The following is a 25,147-nucleotide window of genomic DNA, read 5'->3' as shown; positions in this document are numbered from 1 at the left end:
ATGCAAATATCTTTATCCCAATAAGCTTCAATCAGTAACTTTAAAATTGATACGTTTACATATTTGGAATTATAATTAAAGACATTTTATTTTTATGTATACGTTCCAATCCAATTTCCTTTACTCGCTCCAGTTATTATTAATACGGTCGCTTTTTACTTACGGTTTTTGGTGCGGAAAATACTCCCCCCTCCCCGTGACTGGTTGGTCTCCAATCGCTTTCGACTTATAAAAAAAAGGACTTGAAATCTCAATTTCTGGTCTAATGCGCACCCTTCAAAGTTTCTGGAACCATGAGGTGGAAGTGTGGATGAGAAAGGGAAGCCCCCCCCTTTCTATACGAAATAAATTCAGCTCATTTGTGTTTTTAATGTCACCCTCTACTTTCACAATAAAAGCGAAGACCAGAAATATTCCCAAAAACCACAAGGGAGCAGATATCAATTTCGCATTTTTGATGCGTTTTTTGAAGTTTCTTTTGTATACCCTCCCCCACAAACAAAAATCCTGGCTACAGCCCTGGGATTATATATCAATTTCTACCTCCACCACCTTCTCGGCTCTCCCTTAGAACTAATCCTGTATTTATCTGATGGCTTAATGAGAGCAGGGATGTTTTGTCATTAGAATGCACCCTTTGACGTAACTCCCTCCCTCCCAAGCTACAAGACAATTAGAGAACCCCATAGTAGAAGTTTAAGTGCCTTTTTAAGTTTTGTAATTTGACCATTGCTTACAGATAGTATTTGTTATTGGGAAACATAGGGAAATTTTTCGCGGAGAAATTTTCTACAGGAGAGGGGGATATTCTGGGGGAATTTTCAGTGGGGAGTAAGTTTTTGCGAATAATTTCCTTCCGACGAGGATGTATTTTCAGGGGAAGGGGGGTCTCGGGGAGTATTTAAAGCGGGGAGTATTTTTTGCGGGGGGGGGGGGGGTATTTCCCGTTTTTTTTGGGAGGTATTTTCGTGGGGGTAAGTAAAACCGCTCAAAGAAACCTTGAAATAAATTCACTTATTGCCTCATTTTTTCTATCAGTAAGATTTTTTTTTTATATCAAAACTTTTTTGGCAACAAGTTTCTCTGCAATACTGGCGTTTAAAGGAAACAAAATTCTGATATACCCTAGCTAGACTAGGATATATCAGGGACCAGGGTATATATTTTTCCTTTCTATTTGAAGTTATATTAGCAAGAAGTGTAATTTTTTTTTTCTTTCCTTTATTGATAAAGGGGACACAACGAGTTGGTTCTCTGTCTGCTTTGTGCAAAATTTATATATATCGTATTCGTTCAATAAAGTTAAGCTCAAGTTCGATTTCAAAGACTTGTATATATAATTTTATTTGATTTATGAGTATTGTTGCAATGGTTTTCTGCACGTTGCAAAGTGAACAACTAATAAAAAAAGAAGTAGTAAAATAGTTTCGCAGTAATAGATTAAGCAGAAGTAAATTTCCAGACTGATTACCACAATATGCCAAAAAGACTCCTCAGTAATGAAATCAGTTTTACTGTTTAATTAAAACTTTCGTTTTAAACTTCTTTTGTGTGTGTGTGTGTGTGTTTTTTTATGTTGAACCTTTCTTGATTTCATGGACAATCTCTGAATATAAACTAAGATCTCATGTTAAAAAAAGAGGAATAACATGATAAGGAATAATTAAAAAAAAAAAAAAAAAAAAAAAAATCGAATCTCTCTTTACCTAAAATCAAGTTATTTGGTCGTTTCTTGTTGTGGGAACAGAACGAAAACAATGAAGCATCCATTTTTTGGCCAAGATTTTCAATCGGGGTTACATCTTCAAACGGGTTCATGTCATGCTTTTGTGATAACAGAGTCCCATTTGCTCTTCTAATGTTATACTAAATACATAAAAAAACGGTGTTATTCTAACGGACCATTTTAGGCAGCAATACGTTTATGGAAAGCACTAAGAAGTCAGGTCACAGAAAATAGCAATCTGCATAAAATGGAATTCTTGGCGCTCAATCATATCTATGATAGTAATCGCAAACTGCAAGTACCGTTGACACTGAAGCGATACGCAACAGGACTATAGAAAGTAAAAACACTCTCAAATTAAGTTTAAACTTAATTCACTAAAAACTAAGTTTCAAATTAAAATCCTTCCATACAAGCAGAGTAAAACAAAAGTAACAGAGAAAGAGCAAAAGTGAACAAAAGGTAAACAAGATTTCTATATAAAAGAGAAAATAAAAAAAATAAGGCAAAAGGATTTCTAATGAAAAATGAGTGACATCAAGCAAAAGAAAAAAAAGATAAGAATTACAAATAACTTTTAAATACAGGTTTAACTGAATCACTTCAGTATTTTATTGATAATGTTAGATATCACTAGGTTTTTTCTTCTTGGAGACAAGCAAAGGTTTCCTCTTTTTCCCGTTTTACATAGTTTATGTGTCTGACAGTGAGTAAAAATAAAATTTTCAACTTTGAGAATGCCAGTATAAACTGGTACCTGGACGCATTACTTTCCAGACATGTGCTTTTACGGAGCCAGAATTCCACTGTTATTTAGACTTTTTCCCAGAGAATAATGTGGGCTTGTTGAACAAATTAGCAAAATTATCACATGTTTCTGATATATTTTTAGTGTATTTTTCAAACCTAAAAAGAAAATGCAAAGTGAATTTCAAAAGTATAATTCACTGGATGGACCAGGTTGAATCTCTGCTATCAAACGGTAGAAAAATTGTCATCTTACAATGAGACGCTAAAAGCAAAGGTATTACAAGAAATGGCAAGTTAGAAACCTATACAGGAAATATGAGTCTTTAATATTAGAGCCCACTAAAAAAATTAATTATGCGATGTTCAGCTTCCGCTTAAATGCACAGGAGTCATAAGGTGACAAGGTCAGCTAACAAAGTGAGACTCCAACAGCCTACTCCAAGAACAAACCGTTTCTCCAATTTGCTCATTTCTTTTTACATGCCAGTGTTTAATAAGTTATAGTCTCGTATTTCTATTGTTTTTTTCGTTAGTATTAATGCCCTTTAATTCGAATTTTTATTCTAAACTATGATTGCTTGTATAAATAAAACTATTCCATTATGCTAATGCCATCTGAATATAGCAAATAATAGATGTACTTGCTAACTCAAAATGCTAATAGCAATACATGGACACAGGGGGAATGGTTCAGCCTGGTAAGGGTAAGTTAAAACCTTCTTAGACTTAGATTGAAGGCCGTATCCATGGGGGTTAGGGGGTTTGACTCCCCCTCAAAATGTTTATCCAACCCGTAAAAACGTAGTTAAAATAAGCATAAACAATTTCTTATGCGTTTTTAGGAGTTTTTTCGTACCCGCCGGAAAAAATCTTTTTATACCCCCCCCCCCAAAAAAAAAAAATCTGGATAATCCTACTTAGATTATACAAATTATTTGTGTCCCCTAGTCAAAAAAGTAATGCAGCTGTTGTGCGTTGTGAAAAATCAAGGTTCAAGAAAAGGTTTAAAAATCAATATTAAGAATCTACTTAGAATAGGAAGAAAACTTCGTGTCAGGGAACGTTTAATTGGTTGAGTGTGTAAAAGTTTTGTTTTGATGGGCCCTCTTTTATGAAAACTTAAACCCACTTTAATATAAACATTTTATGCTTAGATCCTCCCTCTCTCCAGGTCTGGCCTATTTACACAAGATAGGCACAGCTTTTGGCTCTAGAACCTTTCATTGTGTTTTTAATACAAATTCTCATGCTACGTACGAAAACAAAAATTACAATTCTTCCCTAACGAGTAACCAAAGTAACCAGAAAGTCTATACCCATGACCACAAGGCACAACATTAAATTTTAGATTAATTATTTTCACAGTTTTTTTAATTCACTATTAACAAATCAGAGGGCTCTACAGCGTTGCCTATAATAAAGGTCATATGGCTCCAATGTTTTATTATTATTGATTTTTTTTTCCAGAGGCACTTCATATGGAAGGAGTCGTCGTATAAATTTCAAAAGGGACTCATTTGATTGGAAATCGAGAGTTCTAGTGCCCTTTTTAAAAGTCAAAAGTGATCGGAGGGCAGCTAGCCCCCCCCCCCCCACGCCCTTTTTTCCCAAATGGATCCGATACAAATTTTGAGAGAGTCATTTTATTGAAAATAGTTCAATAATCACGTAACAAAAACTCCGGTGTCGACACAGCCCCAAAGGGCAGGCGTTGTAAGTTATGCCCTGGGGGCATATATGGTTCTTATGGAAGGAATGCTCGTATACAATTTAGAGAGGGCTCGTTTGATTGGAATTGAAAGTTCTAATTCACTTTTTAAGAATCAAAAGATATCGGAGGGTAACCAGCCCCCCACGCCCTTTTTTCCCCAAATATATCCGAATTTTTTTTTCGAGATAGCCATTTTGTTAAAAATAGTTCAAAGATCATATAACAAAACTCCAGTGTCAACGCAACCCCCCAGGGCCTGAGGGCAGGCGTTGTAAGTTATGCCCTGGGGGCATATATGGTTCCTATGGAAGGGATGCTTGTATAAACTTGAAAGAGGGCTCATTTGATTAGAAATTGAAAGTTCTAGTTCACCTTTTAAGAGTCAAAAGAGATCGGAGGGCACCTAGGCCCCCCCCCCCCCTCCACGCCCTTTTTTCCTCAAAGCCCTCCGATAAGAACTTTGAGATAGCCATTTTAAAAAAAAATAGTTAAAAGACCATTTAACAAAAACTCCGGGACCAACACAGCCCCCCAGGGCCCGAGGGCAGGCGTTGTAATTTATGCCCTGGGGGAATATATGCTTCTTATGAAAGGAATGCTCGTATAAACTTCAGAGGGCTCATTTGACTGAAAATTGAATCAAACTTCAAAAAGGGCTTATTAGATAGGAAACCGGGAATATTAGTGCCCTTTTTAAGAATCAAAAGTGATCGAAGGGCAACTAGCTCCCTCACGCCCTTTTTTCCCAAATGCATCCGATACAAATTTTGAGATAGCCATTTTATTAAAAATACTTCAATAATCATATAACAAAAACTCCGGTGTCGACACAGCCTCAAAGGACCCAGGTGCAGGCGTTGCAAGTTATGTCCTGAAGGCATATATGGTTTTTATGGAAGGAATACTTGTATAAAATTCAGAGAGGGCTCGTTTAATTGGGAATTGAAAGTTCTAGTTCACTTTTTAAGAGTCAAAAGATGTCGGAGGGTCTTTGATGTTTAAAAAGTCATACAGAAGACTATACCATTTTCCATGTTTAAAGGAAACATAATATTTTTAATTAATTTCATTTTTATATTCCTGGCCTCCCCCAGGCCATTCAGCGTGTCCCCAGGTGGCGATAGGTGAACGCTCTACAGATATGTAGGGTACCTCCATAGGAGGCACGGACCATGGGGGGACCTTGTCCGTGGGTGTACATTATAGAAACTGTGGCACCCTCGCCCGGGGTCATAAATAGAGGCGGAGGAGGAAGAAGGCCCCTCAAATGTATACTCAAAAGGGCCCACTGGTTTTTCCACAAGTCCCATGAGTTACAAACGTTCTCCCAGTAATGGGTTAAATTGCATGGTGATGCAGAATAACATCGCGGAAGGATCCTCTATAGGAGGACAACTGCTGCAGGGCGTAAGATCCAGATGTATGGACAACGGCCTCTGCAAAGGGCTGCATAGACCTTTTCGGTGTGCATGCATGACTGGGGACCTTGCGGTCAACTCTATTCTCGATTGAGAAGTGATACCCCTCGAGGAAATTATAGCCCAGTAAAGGACACAGCATTCGCACGGGATTCTGACTAATGGACAATTTCTCTGGGCTTGGTATGTTTTGATGGGCGTCTTTGGGCTGAAAAACCTCTTCCTAGCTAATTTATCTATTATGGGTTGCCCCCTCCCGTAGTAGCATGATATTTGTAGGAATAAACATATTATGAGTCGGAGGTAATAGGCTTGAGACTTTCTGTGCAGGATTTCGACTATTGTTTATAGAAGAGCATCGACAAGTGCTGAAAACCATGTTGTGACCAATATGGGCCCAGGATTGCACAAAGCCACCATTCATGGAGGTCCCAGGGACTTCTTGCTGTCCGGTTCTAAGCCGGTTTAAGCACTTCGGTGTAGACTTGAGAAGATATGTGATCCCCGTCCTGCACTGGTATCCGGGATCATTGCTTTTCCTGAGGCGAAAATAATTTCAATCATTTAAATAACATAAAAATTGGAACATGGAATGTAACGACATTAAACAATGACTATCGTATCGACATTTTGACTGACGAATTCAGATGATTCGAACTGGATTTATTAGGAATTTCAGAAACTCATATCCCAGGGGTAGGAAGCATGAAATTAGATGATATAGAATATGTCTTACTCAGGCAGGAAGGATGGGGTACATAGACAGGGGGTAGGGTTCATAATGAATAAGAGAGCTGCTAAGTCTTGTTTAGGCTGAGAAGGTATTAATATTAGAGTACTAATGGCTCATTTTATGACTAGAAAGTTTATGGAATCAGTTATAGTAGTATACGCACCTGTAGAACCGACTGGCGGAGATACTAGTGACTCAGATGAATTTTACTTACAGTTACAGGAGCAAATAGACAGGGTCCCAGGTAGAAATATGATGTTTTTACTAGCAGATTTTAACATCCGGGTTGGTAGAAATAGGAATAGATGGTATCCCAGCCTAGGTAAATTTGGTGTAGGAAAAGAAAACAGTAATGGATACAGACTTTTGCAATTTTGTAGGTATAACAATCCAGTTATAACCAATACGGTGTTTGGTCATAAAATGGCTCATAGGTTAACATGGTATTCACGTGATGGTAAGACAGCAAACCTTATTGATTATGTTAAAGTAAATCGAAGACTGGCAGGATCAATACAAGATACTAGGGTATATAGGAGTGCTGTTATTGATGTTAAAAGTAAAGATCACCATCTAGTAGTGTCAAGGGTTAATTTAAAGCTGAAATATCGGAAGGGTAACTACCTCCCGGGAAGTTATAATGTTGGTAGACTCCAGGATGAGAATTTGAGAGAAACTTTCCAGGAACAGTTGAATACTAAACTTCAGAGTTTAAAATTTTATAATATGGAAGATGGTTGTAATAATTTTAGAAAAATAATTTGTGAAGTTGCTGAAGGTGCATTAGGGAAGAAAGCTAGAACTGCAGCTAAGAATATTAGTGAAAAAGCTTTATGATTAATAGAAAGGAGAAAGGACTTGTGTAAGAATTACCTGAGTGATAGATCATATAAAAACAAAAGAAGTGTAAATAAAGTGTAGAAAGCATTAAAATACAAACTAAGGAGGTAGGGAATGTAGGCCATTGATAAAATTAGCAAGGATCTGGTGGATGCAGCTGGACGACATAACGGTAAAATATTGTACTTGCATGTTAACAAATTGAGAGGGCGTGATCAATCCCGACTTGACCCAGTTAAAGATAGGAATGGGGTCGCAATTAGCGATAAGGAAAAAACTAAAGAGAGATGGGTCGAACATTTTGAGAATTTGCTTAACCGAGATAGAGTTGCAGGAAAAGATATAGAGAAAAAGGAGAAAATTTGTGATACCTTGGATGTTAAGGAAAATTTGCTTCGTGAGGAGGAATTAACAACAATACTAAAAGGGTCAATAAATAATAACGCCCCAGATGCTGATAGGATGGTAAATGAGTAACCTAAATATAGTGGCTCTAAAGGTAGAGATAAGTTACTGAAAATTATGAATTTGATTTTTGAAAAAAGGGAAGTACCAATTGATTTTAGTAAAACATCTATTACACAACTTTATAAGGAAGGTGAGAAACGTCCGTGTGGTAATTGTCGAGGCATTAGTCTGGTCCCTTTAGGTTGTAAATTAATTAGTAATATGACACTTTTTAGACTGAGAGATGCCGTAGACAAAGTTCAAAGATCATATGACAAAAACTCCGGTGTCGACGCAGCCCCCCAGTGCCTGGGGGCAGGCGTTGTAAGTTATGCCCTGGGGGCATATATATTTCTTATGGAAGAGATGCTTGTATAAACTTGAAAGAGGGCTCATTTGATTGGAAATTGAGAGTTATAGTTCACTTTTTAAGAGTCAAAAGAGATCGACTCCCCTTCCACGCCGTTTTTTCCACAAATCTCTCTGATAAGAACTGTGAGATAGCCATTTTTTACGCCTTAGAACGCCTTCCACCGGGCCCTCGGAGGGGGGGGGGGTGGTGCATTGACACCGGAGTTGTTCTTATCCGACCTTTGAACTATTTTCAACAAAATGTCTATCCCAAATTTTCATCAGATGGGCTTGGATAAAGAAGGCGTGGGGGGGGGGGGGCTAGTTGCCTTTGGGTCTCGTCTGACTCTTAAAAAGTGAACTCAAACTTTCAATTTCCAATCAAATGAGCCCTCTCTGAAGTTTATACGAGTATCCCTTTCATAAGAACCATATACGCCCCAGGGCGTAACCTACAATGACTGCTCCCGGGCCCTGAGGGGGGGGGGTTGTTTCGACACCTGAGTATTTGTTATCTGACTTTTGAAATTTCTTTAACAAAATGGCTATCTCAAAATTTTTATCGGATACATTTAGGGAAAAAGGGGCGGGGGGGGGGGCGAGTTGCCCTCCAATCTCTTTTGACTCTCAAAAATTGAACTAGAACTTTCAATTTCCAATCATATGAGCCCCTGAAGTTATTACGAGCATCTCTTCCATAAGAAGCACATATTCCCACATTGCATAACTTACAAAGCCTGCCCTCGGGCCTTGGGGCGCTGTGTTGACCCCGGAGTTTTCGTTATATGGTCTTTGAACCATTTAAAAAAAATGGCTATCTCAGTTCTTATCAGAGGGACTTGTGGAAAAAACGGCGTGGAAGGGGGGGTCTAGGTGCCCTCCGATCTCTTTTGACTCTTAAAAAGTGAACTATAACTCTCAATTTCCAATCAAACGAGCCCTCTTTCAAGTTTATACAGTATTCATTTAGCTCTTGCCAAGACAAGACGTGATGTGAATTGCCTGCCTAGATAAACCGGTTTAAAGCGGACTACGAGTGCTGCAAGCGATAATGACAGGTATGTTTATTCGCCTGTTTTGAACTTTATCCAAGTGAATTTTGAAGCGGGAATTGACGACGATATCATCGTGAGTCATGCGGTTGATTTTTTCGAGAATTCGGCTGTTTCAACTGCAAAGATTGAACTTTATTCAGCTACAGTTCCAGATGACTGTTGTCCTAAGCGCGTTGGCAATAAAGCAATTACAAACAATATCAGAGATATGATTGATTTAATCCAGAAATGTGATTCTGAGAACATAACTATTCCTATTTATGTGATCCGATTTCCAACCGAAGTTCCTACCATACCGGCTGTAGCATATTCACGCTTAGCTACCAAGATTAATAAAATTGGCCGAACTCTAGAAGTTATTGATTCTAAGCTCACAAATTATGATATGAATTTCCTGGCATTACCTACTGTCTCCGCGAATGATATTCTAGCCACAGTTGTTATCTCGAATGTGCCTAAGGTTTTGAATAACCCATCAAAGCATAGAGAGGTAATTGACAAGATCTCCAGTCATGAGGCAATTAGCAACATACGGTAGTCTAACTATAACCTTGTTGTAAGAATCGATAATGTGACCGTAAATGATTTTTGCAAGGCTGTGCCCTCAGTGTTAGCAAATTCTAAGCTCAAAATTATCGAAAAGAAATATTTTGGGTTATTAAAGGGTATAGGCACTGATTACGATATCTCTCGCCTTACTGAATACCCTGGAGTCTCTGACGTAACAAGGCTTGGAACTTCCCATGCACTCAGAATTTCGTTTGTAGATGTTGCAACTAAGATCAATGCCATTAAAACTGGATTGAAAGTTGATTATGAATTTTTGCGCGTTTTTGAGTATTTTCAGATCCCGCGTTGTTGCCATAGATGCCGTTCTCCTGACCACGTAGTTGCCAATTGCAGAAGCCCAGTCGTGAAATGCTCCCGATGCTCCGATCTCCACGAATCATCAAAGGACTCTCCCTGTCATTTGTCCTCTAAATGCGCTAACTGTGGTGGAGACCATGTGTCATATAGTTTGCGATGTCCCAAGTTGCGTGCTATTGCTACCAAAGGTATTGCCAAATGATATCTTTGCCTATCTCTATTTGTTCTTTTAATATTAATGGGACCAAAGATAAGGACATTTGTATTGATAATCTTCTTGATACATTTGATGTAGTCCTTTTTCAAGAACATTTATTGCCGGCTGTGAGCGTAAATTTCCTTCGACGTAGCCCCGGCCACATTGTTTTTTCTACAAATGCCCGAAGAGCTCGTGGTCGTCCCTCCGGTGGGTTGGCTTGCGTGCTGAATCGGAAACACTCTTCCCTTTCCCCACAGTGTTACGGATCTGATGATATTTATTTAGCCGTCAGGATTGGTGATCTTGTACTAGTCAATGTTTATTTGCCGCATAATAAGAATAATCTTGCGTCATTCACCCATTTTGTTAAAGCGTGCAAAAAATTTGTTAAAGCTACTAATGGGTGACATGAACTGTGATATGACAATGTCCTCCCCCCGATCCGATTCACTGCTCAAGTGCCTCCCCCTTGGTTTCCGGATTCTGACAAAAGATCTTCCATTTACTTACATACATGCCAGCGGCTCCCGGTCTAACCTTGACCACTGTGTATGCTCTGCTGATGTTACAACTTCAACTGTCCACGTTGATGAAGATGAAAGAGATTATGACCACATACCTATATCTGAGTGTGTGTCAGTCACATCTAAACTAGTAATAAATGCTCCCCAATCCGTAGAAAAAAAGTGGTTTCAACGGCGAAATTGGAATCGTTGTGATTGGCCTCTATATGTGACCACGCTTGCAAGCCTGCTGAGTACCATTAATGTGCCTTATAACCTCCTCTGTTGCGGAGTTACCTCACCCAGTGCTCGTTTGCAATTGAATACGTATTATCATCAAATCATTTTATGTTTGAAAAAAACCGAACAAGTAGCTGTCCCAATTGAACGTATTCGGTCCAACACGCGAAAGTTTGTTTGGAATTATGACCCTCTTTTGAAAAAAATGAAAAATCAGGCCAAGCTATGGTTACGTATTTGGATTGCTTGTGGGCGTCCCTCTCGTGGTACTGTTTTTGATATTAAACGTAAAATGAAAACGGCTTATAAAAGATAACTGCGGTCTGTCCGTGAAGCTGGAGTTAATTTTCCAAACAGTTCGAAAGAGTGGAAGTTTGTGACGAATTCTTCTAAGTTTACTGATTATAAGAGTGATAATATTCCGCAATCAACTTGGATCCAACATTATTCTAATATTTTTTCCCGTGTTAATTTCGCTGTACATAGCCGATATTCCCAACTCCTTGCTAAGTGCCTTCCCGAAAAAATGCAACAAAAGCACGTCCCTCCTGTGTCAGCTGAGATAATTACTGATTCGATCAGGCGGCTGAAGTCTCAGTCTATTGATATTGATGGTATAAGTGTTTTTCATTTACGGAAAGATTCTCGGGAACTTGTAAAACATTTGCAGCTACTTTTTCAAATGTGTCTTTGCTGTTCTTTAGTGCCTGATAGTTTCCTATGTGGTACTGTTACCTCAATTGTAAAGAGAGGAAAAGACGTAAATAAATGTGATTCTTATAGGCCTATTACTGTCGCCTGCAATATTAGCAAACTTTCTGAATATGTGCTTCTTCCTTATATTATTGATTTTGTGAATTATGATGATAATCAGTTTGGCTTTAGAAAGGGGATTTCTTGTCAACATGCACATCGGGTGCTTGCTCTCCTTTTTAAGGATGCACAAACGAAAGGTCAATCATTACATATATGTGCTTTAGACATATCTAAAGCTTTCGACAGTGTTGTGCACCCTCAGGCTTTTTATTCTATACATCAGCTTGGTATAAACCCATCGATTATTTCTCTGCTACGTCTTTGGTATTCGAATTCATATGTTAGATTGAAATCGAATGGATGTGCTTTTGGAAATATTCCTGTTAAATGCGGGGTTAGGCAAGGAGGAGTTCTTTCACCTCATATTTTTAATGCTTGTATTTCGAGTGTGATTAATAGGATTCCCTCCAGTTGTTTTTTTGGTTTTTTGGAAGTGTCTTATTTAGCATATGCTGATGACCTCCTCCTGATTAGTCGTTCCAAAAGGAGGCTTGAACGGAATGTTAGCATGGTTGGATCTATGCTTAGTGAAATAGACCTATCATTAAATACTTCGAAATGTGAATATTTACTCTTCAACGCTGTTAATCTCCCTGCTACTCCCCTTGTTTGCAACACCTTTATGGTACCTAGTGTCCCTGTTATCAAATGGCTTGGTATTTCCATTTGTGAATCCGTAGGAAGCATCCGGCGTAAATTTATTTGTGATTCGAAGGATAAGCTTAAAGCTGGTTATGCGAAAATAGTTGCAAACCGTGGACGTTTTAATAGGCATGGTCTTGCTAAACTCTACTTTAGTTTCTGTGATCATGCGATTTTATCCGCTTCTGGGCTGTATCCGCTTTTTACTAAGAATTATCTGAAACAAATGAAGGTTAATTATTTTAGGTACTGTAAGTTCTTATTGTATTTGCCGCTTGCTGTGCGCAATAGGCGCCTTGTTGGTCGTTATGGTACAACAGCAATTCTGTCCTCGCTTGAAACGGTGCAAGCGAAGATCAGTCAGGATGCTAGTTTTCTGTTGGGCCCACATCACAGTCTTATCCGTTTTTTTTTTATTAGTGATTATATTTGTGGTTAGATTGTCGTTGTTCTTTTTCTTTTTTTGTTTTGTTTGTATTAATCCACAATTTTACATTTATTGTAGTTGGTTAAAAATAAAATAAATAAATAATAAATAAATAAGAACCATATATGCCCCCAGGCATAACTTACAACGCCTGCCCCCAGGCACTGGGGGGCTGCGTCGACACCGGAGTTTTTGTCATATGATCTTTGAACTTTGTCTACGGCATCTCTCAGTCTAAAAAGTGTCATATTACTAAGTAATTTACTACCTACAGAGACCAGACTAATGCCTCTATAATTACCACACTCACTTTTATCACCTTTCTTATAAAGTGGCTTAATTAAGGTTTTCCTAAAATCATTAGGTACTTCCCCTTTTTCAAAAATCATATTCATAATCTTCATAACTTATTTCTAACCTCAGAACCACAACATTTAAGAAACTCATTTACTATCCTATCAAAACCAGGAGCCTTGTTATTTTTTAATCTTTTTAGTACTGTTGCTAATTCCTCCTCACAAAACAAATCTTCCTTCACATCCAAGGTATCACAAACTTTTTCATTTTCCTCTATATTTTTTCCTGCAGCTCTATCTCGGTTAAGCAAATTCTCAAAATGTTCGGCCCATCTCTCTTTAGTTTTTTCCTTATCGCTAATAGCGACCCCATTCCTATCTTTAACTGGGCCAAGTCCAGATTGACTACTCCCTCTCAATTTGTTAACGTGCCAGTACAATATTTTACTATTATGCCGGGTTTGGACCTTAAGGGTCTAGTGCCGCATCCTTTACCCTTTACCTTTATCACTCAGATAATTCTTATACAAGTCCTTTCCCCTTTCTATTAAACATAAAGCTTTTTCACTAATATTCTTAGCTGCAGTTCTAGCTTTTTTCCCTAATACACCTTCAGCAACTTCAAAATTTATTTTTATAAAAGTATTCCAACGATCTTCCACATTATCAAATTTTAAACTTTCAAGTTTAGTATTCAACTGTTCCTGGAAAGTTTCTCTCAAATTCTCATCCTGGAGTCTACCAACATTTTAACTTCCCGGGAGGTAGTTACCCTTCCGATATTTCAGCTTTAAATTAAACCCTGACACTACTAGATGGTGATCTTTACTCTTAACATCAATAACGGCACTTCTATATACCCTAGTATCTTGTATTGATCCTACCAGTCTTCGGTTTACTATAACATAATCAATGAGGTTTGCTGTCTTACTATCCCTTGAATACCATGTTAACTTTTGAGCCATTTTATGACCAAACACCGTATTGGTTATAACTAGATTGTTATACCTACAAAATTGCAAAAGTCTGCATCCATTACTGTTTTCTTTTCCTACAACAAATTTACCTACTCTAGGATACTATCTATTCCTATTTCTACCAACCTGGGCGTTAAAATCTCCTAGTAAAAACATCATATTTCTACATGGGACCCTGTATCTTTGCTCCTGTAACTGTAAGTAAAATTCATCTGAATCACTAGTATCTCCGCCAGTCGGTTCTACAGGGGCGTATAAAAAATTGAACGAGAACCTTCAATTTCCAATCAAACGAGCCCTCTCCGAAGTTTATACGAGCATCCCTTCCATAAGAACCGTATATGCCCCCAGAGCATTACTTACAACGCCTGCTCCTGGGCCCTGTTGGTTTGCGTCCACACGGGGGTTTTTTTTTATCTGACATTTGAACTATTTTTAACGAAATAACTATCTAAGATTTTTTATCGGGTGGGTTTTGGAGAAAACAGTTTGTGGGGGGGGGGCGAGTTTCCCTCGGATATCTTTTGACTCTTGAAAAGTGTACTAGAACTTTCGATTTCTAATCAAATGAGCCCTCTCTGAAGTTTATACGAGCATCCATTTTATAAGAACCATATACGCCCCCAGGAGAACACTTACAGCGCTTACTCTCCGGGCCCTGGGGGGTTGTGTCGACACTAGACAAAAAAAAAGTTATGCCCTGAAGGTATGTATGGTTCATATGAAAGGGATGCTCGTATAAACTTCATAGAGGGCTCATTTGATGGGAAATAGAAGTTCTAGTTCACTTTTTAAGAGTCAAGAGATTGAAGGGCAACTAGCCCCTCCCCCCCAACACCCTTTTCCCCCAAACCCATCCACTACAAATTTTGTGATAGCCATTTAAAAAAAAAATCAAAAATTGGATAACAAAACTCCAGTGTCGACACAACCCCCCAGGGCCCGGAGAGTAAGCGCTGTAAGTGTTCTCCTGGGGGCATATATGGTTCTTATAAAATGGATGATCGTATAAACTTCAGAGAGGGCTCATTTGATTAGAAATCGAAAGTTCTAGTTCACTTTTCAAGAGTCAAAAGATATCCGAGGGCAACTCGCCCCCCCCCCCACAAACCGTTTTCCCCAAAACCCATCCGATAAAAAATCTAAGATAGCTATTTTGTTAAAAATAGTTCAAATGTCAGATAAAAAAAAACTCCGGTGTCGACACAAACCACCAGGGCCGGGGGGCAGGCGTTGTAAGTAATGCTCTGGGGGCATATATGGTTCTTATGGAAGGGATGCTCGTATAACCTTCGGAGAGGGCTCATTTGATTGGAAATTGAAGGTTCTCGTTCACTTTTTAAGAGTCAAAAGAGATAGGAGGGAAACTAGCCCCCCCCTCCACGATTTTTTCCAAAACCCACCCGATAAAAATTTTGAGATAGCCATTTTGCTAAAAATAGTTCGAACATCAGAAAATAAAAACTCCGAGGTGGACTTAAACCCAATTTTTTACTTTGATATTAGTTTTAATACTTTGATGAACATTTGATTTTGAAATAATGTGTTTTTAAAAAGTTGAAACTTTTTGTAATAAAAAAAGGAGAAAAACTAATTACAAAAAACTTACCGAAAAAGAAGTATTTCAAAAAAAAGTAAAGGCTATTTTAAACTTAAGATCAGAAGATACAAAAACTTGTTAAAATTCAAACTCAAAAGGACCAGAAATTACTATTAAAGAATAAATGAAACCCAAAACGAACAAGAATTAAATAAACAATCAATGCAAACAAACATACAAAAGACACTAATGTAAATGAATAAATAAATCTTAAAACGAATAAAACTTGAATTGAATATGCAAATTAAGCTTGAAACCAACAAAATCACTATAAACAAGAGTTTGGGTATCGCCTCCTTCTCTCACTGTAAAAGTCTAAAACCTACTGCGTCATGGCGCTTTACTGAAAACTATATGTGTCTAGAACAGTCTTGGAAAGTAAAAACAAAATCAAATTAAATATTTGATATATGATGATATTAATTGTTTAAAGATCCATCAGTTTAAAATTTTATTTCACTCTAATTTTATTTTCATTTTCAATGCTGTAAGAACTGGAAAAGAAAATATTTGTAGTATAATTCGTTTTCAGTGAAGCGCCAATGGCGCAGCAGGCTTTAGGTTTTTACAGTTAAGGAAGGGGACGATTTTAGGGGTCTTGAACAATTTGCATTTTAGGGGTCTGAATTTGCATATTCAATTCAAGCATTACTCGCTTTAAGATTTATTTATTCATTTATAGTATTACTTCTTGTATGTTTTTTTGCTATGATTGTTAATTTAATTTCTGTTCGTTTTGGGTTTCATGTTTCATTTTTTCTTTAATAGTAATTTCTGGTCGTTTTGAGTTTGAATTTTAACAAGTATCTGCTAATCTTATTTGTATTTGTTTCTGCTGATCTTATGTTTAAAATGGCCTTTATTTTTCTTTGAAAACTTCTTTTTCGGAAATTTTTTTTAATTAATGATCTTGAAATGACAAAATGTTGAACAGAAGCCGATATTTAATAGACCCTTTATACATTTGACAGTGCCAATTGAATTGAGTCAAGGTTCAGTTTGAAAAGATAAACTTGCTGAACACAAAGGAGTGAAGTATCTATTGATCGCTGATTAAAAGTTAGTGGCATAGATGGAAATCCCCATGGGATTCAATTCATATTTTTGGGCTACGTTTTTCAGCTACGTTCCTTCCTCTAAGTTACGCCACTGGCGTAGCCTTGAGGAGAGTCTAGCATCTGCACAGAAATAGTTCTTCCATTTCTGCTACAGTGCTGCCTTGTCTGTGATTTAGCTATAATTGACTGTAGTTTAGCACTGTCTTTAATTAGTGATTAATAACTACTGTTGATCTTTAGCTAAATATCAATCTAATTCTCTGCTTCTAATAACACTGACCCATAAGAGCTTACTTTTGTTCTGGATCTGAAATGCTGCAACAAATAAATAAATGTCAGTGAAGTTAATGTTTGAATGATTAAATAAAAACCAACCAAATTTTTCATGCACTGTAAAATATGTCCATTTGATGATGCCCCACGTACAAAAATTGCTTGTTTGGGATTTTCTATCAATTTTGGTGCCCTCTTTATAAGTCCTCGTTTTGATCTCTGATTACTTGGTTTCCTAAAAAAAACAATAATTAGAAAAAAATGTATTGTCAGCAAAGCCCTATTTTAAGCTTTGTAAATGTTAAATTTACAGTTTCAGATCCCAATCTAGTACCCCGCCCCCTCTGTCTAAATAGACCAAGTAGCCAGCCAGCTTCAGCTCACATGAGGTTTACAGTTCAAGATGGGTCTAAATTGACCAAGTACTAAAACAAAATCACTCACTGGACTAATATTTGGAAGCTTGAATCCAATGCATCAAAATGCAAGACTCTCCACCTGGGGAAGGAAAATCCACACACTCAGTACCATATGAACTGTAGTGATGGGTCCCACAAGGCATCTCCAGCAGCCCCACAGAGATATATTTTGATGTCCTGGTGGACAACGAGTTGAATTTTTTTAATTTATGCGCAAGCACCTATTGCGAAGGCTAACCAGACAGTTGGCTTAATCAAAAGGACATTCACTAGCAGATCTCCAACTATTATGCCTAAGCTATACAAGAGTCTAGTTCAACCAAGGATAGAGTTCGGAATTTGTATTGCATGCCCAATCAACAAGACTGATCAAACAGCCCTGGAATCAGTAGAGGAGGGCAATGAAATGTATTAAAGACCTCTATGATGTCCCTTATCCATCCCGTTTCTGCAAGCTTAGAATACCATCTCTAACATATCGTCGCAAAAGAGGCGATGTGATAACAGCATACAAGCTTCTAAAAGCTAAGGATACCATTCATGGCCTTTTCCAACCAGACAATTCAAAGAGAGCTCGTGGTCACCCTCATAAGCTTTTCTGGAAACAAGCAAATACAAGACTAAATAACAAGTTCTTTTCAAATAGAGTTGCCAGCTTATGGAACTCCTTTAGTGAAGAAATAGTGACCTCTACCAGCATGGATGTGTTCAAGTCATCAGTGGACAGGGAGTGGCTCAACAAACTGTGGTGCGCTGTTTGGGACGCCACAGATGACTACCTATCATCACTGAAGTTGGTGGACCAGGGATTCGTCCTATTGCTAGCAAGTACGATTTAAGGTAATTTATGGTAAAACGAATATTATGCCATGTGCTTTGTAAAAGAAAAGAGAAAAACACACAAGTAAATTTAAATTAGAGACTTTTATTTTCATTCTGAAAAGTCTAGCAAAAGATAATTCGAGCCTATCTTTTATCATGAATTGTTCTAGTCTAAAAAATCCAATAGATGAAAATATACAACTTGTCACAGTGTATTGAAACGCAAAAAAGTCATGCAGATTGCTTTTTTGTACTTTATATGGAAATTCTAGAAAGGTCAAGCCAAAGTAAATATTACACCATGTAAAATTATAAAGAAACCAAACAAAAACGTAAATAGAAGACATTATGACAACTTGTCCCATTTCAGAGACAAACAAAAATGTCTTTAAGAAAGCTATAATTTATCATCCTTTAGTACTAAGAAGATACAATAATGTTCAACTTTAAATTCATTAAGAAGCCGTTTTGTTGTGTGTTATTAATAGTAAAGAAAAATCAAATACATTCTCATAAAAGACATTTGAATTTGTCTTTGTAATAAAACAAGTTCTCACATTCTTATCTGTTTAGTTTTTTCTTTTGTTTGTAAAAATAAACAAATACAGGAAAAACATAAACAATGCATGTCAATATTAAAAAGAAAAACCCGAACTGAATAATGCAAGGACCTGCACTAAACAGGAACCACAATCAAGGTCAATGTAAGTCAAGAATATAAGGAAAACATAAAATAATAAAATCAATGGTTATATTATATGAACAAAATACAGCACAAAGTAATTACAATGTCATTCTGCAGCCTTAGCAAAACTATCTTGAAAAGTAAAAGTCTACTGGAATTCTTTCTAATTAGTTTAACATGTTATTTAAATTTCACGTTACTTTAGTAGAGAGGAAGAAGGTGACAGTTAAAATTGGACTGAGTGCATCTCAGTCCAAAGTTGATCATAAGATTAGGTTGTCTTATTTCCATTGAAGTTAAGTGAAGCTGATTGACACCACTTTCATAACTTAAGAGCTATTTTTGAATATTCTCAATTCTAGAGGTTTGATCTTTGGTCAGACGTGAAAGACAAGCATATTCAAGTGAAGTTCAAACATGAGAACATTAATAAGTAGTTAGCTAATAAGATATTTAGCTTTTCTATTAGAACTATTTAACTATTTCTATTAGAAATAGTTAGCTTCATGGCAGAAGTGAAACTGATGCCAAGGCATTACTTATCTATTGTTTGCTTGACCATCTTTGATGGTCAGTCCGCTTGCATAGCTGTAAAAAAAAATGTCAGGCAATACAAAATGCTTCTGTAAAGGCTACAAAAGAAAAAGTTATATCTCTTTAAGTGGATAGAGTACCCTACCCAATGGAATGAAGTAGCCAACCACCATTCACAACACGGTGGATTGTTTTTGTTGGTATTAGTTGAACCTCAGGCTTGTGCTGGTTCTATATGGCTGCTGCAAGTGCAGCCTTATCTTCTGGGCGCATGGTTTCATGAGACTTGAACAGGGCAGGTTAGAATGTTGATAGCTCGTGTTTATTAATAGTTATAACATTAATAAATAGTTTAGTGACACATTAATAAATAGTTCTTTGTAACCTTAAGCCAAGATCTCTTTTCTGAAGGAAACACTTTTATAAAATCAGGAGTAATACCATTTGATCTCCGATTAGACACTTTTTTGAAATATAATGGTGACTACTGTTATAATTGTGTTCCACCCCCCCCCCCACCCCAATGAGACTGGATATAACTCTGGCTACAGACAAAACTTCACTACTTTTTTTTTAATGGGCTGACTTCCCTGCTTAATTCCTGATTTAATATGATTTACTAACCTCATTCCCTACCTTAACTGCAGCAATGTTATTCTTTTACATAGCACTACTAGTACTACCATTAAAAACTTACCACAGCACCACACCACCTAAGGTCAACACGGCTATGCATACTCCTCCTCCATCCCCATATATTCAAAGCCTCTTTCTTTACAACCACCCAGTAAGTTCCCATTTCCCTTAATTTTTTCTTTGTGAAATCCTCCCATCCCAACTGCAGACAACCTGCTTTCTGTTTAGCCCTAGACAGTTGGCCATAAAGGACAATATTTTACAATCTGTGATCCGTCATTCACAGAACATGCCCTAACCATCAACCTTTCTCTCATTATAGCTCTAGAAAGTGGGATAGAACGACACCTTTTGTAAAGCCTGCCATTTGAAGTACAGTCAGTCAGCTGGGTACCCAGAACAACCTGTAGGCAATTTCACTGGAAAACATCTAGCAAATCTTCAGCAGATTTTCAGAGCGCCCATGTTGTTGTTTTTGTTGTTGCTGTTTGGGGTTTGACCCGTTCGACCAATAGGTTATATGCGTTCGTATCACTCAATTATTCTGTGCCTTCGGTAATCACTAGCTTAATTGGGTGTCACATCAGTCAGTACTCACTGAACCAGATCATGTCCCTAGGCCTATCACTTATATTGATATTGGCAGGGTCAGGGGCGTCCTGAGGCTCATTTAATTGGGGGGGGGGGACTTCTTCCTAAATTTTACCGAATCGCTACTTACCGAATTTTCTGCAGAAATCAAGAATTTTGTTGAATTTCGGCCGATTTTGCAAAATTTCTGCCAAAATTTTCGCCCCGAAAGCCTAAAAAGTTGGGGGGGGCGCCCCTTCCCGCTTCCCTCGGGACGCCCCTGGGTAGGGCTATTCACCTGCAGCAACTGCCTGCGTTGAAAAACGGGAAGCAGAATAATGTAGCTGTGCTTTGTCATATATCAATTAAAATACAAATACAACACCATTCAAATGAATAATACGGATTTACATTATACCTGTCACATATATAAGAATCTTAACAGATAAGATAAAGATAATAAAAACAAATAAAATAGTAAATGCGATAACTCTCAAATCAACTATTACAGGGATAAAAAAAAAAAATCCTATAGGGAATGAACCAAACCAGTAGTCTTAACAAATATACCTAAAAGGTTTTTGCTAAGTCGTCTAGCCCAAGGAGGAGATGTGTGATGTCCCAGAACAGAACGCATTGTAAATACCTTAAATACCTTTTCACAGCAATTCTTTAGTATTTCCCTCTCTAGTTCATATTGTCTACAGTTATAAATGATGTGACTTTTGTCCTCTTACACTCCACATGTATTACAGTTGGGGGATGGAGCCATTTTCCATTGGAATAGTTTTGATTTTGTCTTTGCATGGCCACATCTAAGACGAAAGAGACAGGTTGAAAGGATGCAAGATGAGAGGTACATTTCTTTTGATGGCTGCTTATAATCATAGAGATCCAGGAGCTGGGTATGGAAGGATTGGACCCAAGCCTCTTCTTCTTCCAAAATTTTTGAACTGATTGAAGACAGGAAATCAGGACCAGTAATAGGGGTTTGAGTGATCAGACCCAGATGGGAGGATTGTTTTGCAGCCTGGTCTGCTTATTCATTTCCTGTTGTACCACAGTGTGCTGGAACCCATACAAATGAGACTGATATACCCTTTCTTGCTCGTTGTGTTACCAAATTTTCAATCTCAATGGAAACATTTATAGCTTAATGTTGCTGGTGTGAAAGGTAGACAATATACTTCTGATGTTTGATCTCTGTTTGGCTTGATATGGTTTGAAGAGAAAACTTAATTGCCATAAGTTCGCAGAGAAAATTCCCAGGTAGGGGGTAAACGGCAGCAAAGACACAGGCTTTGTGAGGGTTTCACTATTGCACAGTTATACTTTGTTTCTATCTTTGAACCATATGTATAAATGTGGACGCAGTCATGATATCCTGCAAACTTTCCCTGAAATATGATTTTTATCAGTGCTTGGGGAAGGACCTCCTTTTTTCCAATGGTGATCTTAGGAATAATCAGTTCCCCAATTCCTTGAGAGGCGCTAGGAGAATCATCATCCAAATCAACAGTCAGCCTGCCATTCTCTATGAACTCTTCCATGCCAGGAAGGCAAAGGAATCTCTGGAAAGAGGGCATGTCTGTTGGTTTGTAGTGGACATCGAGGTTGTGGTGGCTAATGATTCCTTTGTAGACAATGTGATTCTTGAGTCTTATCTTCCTAGCAAAATATCTTGCAAGGAGATATTTTCTTCTGAAGTGAAGAGACTGGATCCCCGCTTCACAGTACATAGCGGCAATATGAGTTGATTTTAGGCAACCAAGGGCTCTTCGTAAGATTGCATGAATGGTAGTGTCAAGTTTCTTCAGGAGACATTTCTTAGCAGATCCATATGATCTATAGTCTATCTTGGATATCACTACTGACTTGACCATAGTTGAAGCAAAGGTCGTGGGGGCTCCTCTTCTTTCAAGGCAGAGAGCGTTAATGAAGTTTTGTCTTTGAGACTGCCAATCAGCTCGTCCAGATGGGGTTTCCATGTCAGTTTTTGGTCAAATACAACTTCCAGAAGGCGTGCATGTTCTGCAATGACAATCCCTTGTCTATACAGTTTCACCAGCGGTTTGAAAACAGCCAGGTTATGTATTTTGTAAAAAAAAACACACTAACTGACTTATGGCGCGAGAAAACCATATTATTACTTTTTGCCCAAATTGATAGCATATCTACAGATTTTTGTTAGACTGACTGTAAGCATAAAGGGTCTCTCGCCACAACTGCAACGGCAATATCATCAGGATACAGAAAAAACTCTGCTCCAAGGACATTTTCCAGGCTTATATCATGACAATAAACTGAGAAGAGAAGTGGACTTAGAACCGCCCCTTGAGGGAGTCCAATGTGAAAAGCTTTTCTCTTAATCTCTGAGTAGGAGCCTCCCAAGGAGGCCTGAACCTCCCTACCCATCAAGAATTGGCGAATCCAATTTACCAGTGGGTCTGGTAAACCCATTACAGATAGATTTCTGATTAGTTGCCTCATATCTACTCTATCCAATGCTGATTCCATGTCTAAAAATATTACATGAACTGTTTTTCCTTTTTTGAAGCTTTGTTTTATCAGATGCTCTAGTCTAACTAGGGCATCTGTGGTGCTCCTTCCAGGGAGAAAGCCAAGCTGTTCAATTTGGATGTGGTCTGATAATGGGGTTAAAATTCTTGTTTTACTACCCTCTCAATTAGTTTTGCAACACAAGAGGTGAGAGATATGGGCTAGTATGAATCAACCAGTTTGGGGTCTTGTCCTGTCATGAGAAGTGGGATCACTGTTGCCTTAGTCCACTCAGATGGTATTAATGACTCTATGACAGATCTGTTGAATAACTCTGTCAGAAGCTCAACATATGTATCTGGGAAAATTTTCAACATCAAATTGTGAATTCCACAAGGGCCAGTTGCAACAGGCTGGAGCTTTGAAATGGTGTCTTTAACTTCCTGAAAGCTGAAGTGAGAAAATGGAACAGTAACATTTTTTAGACTGTGTTGATGGGGTTTGTACTGTAATGATGTATTTACATTCAGAAACTTTTCTAAGAAGAGATTAAGTTTCCCATTGTTGAAGATTCTGTAGTCCATCCCATCTGTATTTCTGCAGGGATGGGTTTTCTTCTATTTTTACCTAAAAAAACCTGGAAATTTCTCCATAGCTCTCGAATAGGAGTGTTGTGGCCAAATTTGTCTTCAATGAGCCTTCTCCATCCGTCTTGTGTCTCAGTCTTAAGTGTCTTTTTGAATTCTGCTGTCTTTTGCTTGAAAACTATTTTATTCTCAATTGAGGGGTTTCTAGAGAAATTATTTTTTGCTTTTTTCTTCTCTAGGTAGGCTTTCTGGCATTTGCTGTTCCATCCAGGAGGAGAATCTTGTCTCTTAGGATGAAGTCGTTTGTAACCAAATATTCTTTCTGAGGAAGCTTTCTGACTCATCACTTGTTTTAATTTCTGAAGCCTTTTGGTCTAAGTCTTTTTTCCAGGAGTTCCAGAGTTTGCCTTGGAATTTCCAGAATTTCACTGGTTGGTACCCTGACCTTACTCGGTTAACCTCTAGTGTCAATGATATAACCACAAGGTCAGAGTCAAAGTCACAGGGTTTCTGGATTTCTACACTATTTATAATATCTGTTGATGTGAAAGTAATGTCAATGGTTGAGTACTTGCCTGTCTGAGGGTTCAGCCGTGTATTTAGAACTTTGGGGGGTGCCAAGGGACAAATTATTTTTGGGTTCCAGGATTTAATTGGTTAGAGAGGTTACAAATGAATCTTCTGGTGATACAGTGTCCCACATTCTGTGGTGTAGGTTAAAGTCACCACTAATTATTTTCACAGGGCCACATGCTTTCATAATCAGTTTGAATTGTTTCAGGGAGAATTTATTTGTGTTTGGAGCATATCAGTTAGCAATACTAATCCACTTATCACTTCCAAGTAGTTTTAGGTCAATTTTACCAACCTCCATTTCCCCTTGTGGACTGGGGTCATGAATTCTAAAAGCTAGGTCATTTTTCATAAGTGACAGTAGGCCACCACCTGTTTTGTGGACTCTGTCCCAACGGGCAATACTGTACCCCTTGAAATCATGGCCAGTATTCTCCTGCTTTAAAAAAGTTTCTTGAAGTAGACAAATATCAGGAGCAGGCCTAACTAAAATATTTTGGAGTTCTTTTCTTTTTGCTAGGTTGAATTCCCAGATATTTAATTGGAACACTGAAAGGGAGTTAGTCATTTGTGTATGACGGAGCTAACCTGGGTCTCTGTAGCTTATTACTACTACCTTCTGGGCTAAGTATAGCCTCCTTTCCTTTACGTTTTCTTTCAACTTTGCCAGGGCTGCTGGTTTATGGAGGGTTGTTACTGGTTGTAGGGAGGTTGATTCAACTCTGTTTAAGTTTTCAACAATGTTAGTCAGGCTAAGGGCTGCATTTTGAAGACCAACTGGCAGTATCTTAGAGACTAGTTTGCAAAGTGATGTTATTATCTTGGTCAGATCACAGATCTGCCTTGCAACACCTTCAAACATGGTCATATACTTCTTGTTCAGGTCCTCAACT

General features: G+C 37.9%; 1 protein-coding gene across 1 annotated transcript in view; it reads right to left on the bottom strand.

The window, feature by feature from the left end:
• Positions 1 to 25,147, bottom strand: part of Non3 (Ribosome production factor 2-like protein Non3) — a 55,334-nt gene that overhangs the window by 12,452 nt on the left and 17,735 nt on the right. Inside the window, exons 2-3 of the mRNA XM_089093337.1 lie at positions 17,032 to 17,164; positions 1,707 to 1,866 (exon numbers count right to left, since the gene is read on the bottom strand). Coding sequence (XP_088949463.1) covers positions 1,707 to 1,866; positions 17,032 to 17,164 — 293 coding nt within the window. The remainder of the gene's footprint in view (positions 1 to 1,706; positions 1,867 to 17,031; positions 17,165 to 25,147) is intronic.

Source organism: Artemia sp. Qi Xiang Cuo, chromosome 8 (genome assembly GCF_049724085.1).
Source record: "Artemia sp. Qi Xiang Cuo chromosome 8, ASM4972408v1, whole genome shotgun sequence".
NCBI lineage: Eukaryota > Metazoa > Arthropoda > Branchiopoda > Anostraca > Artemiidae > Artemia > Artemia sp. Qi Xiang Cuo.
Note: the sequence above shows the minus strand (reverse complement) of the source record. Positions and strands in the feature narration are given on the sequence as shown.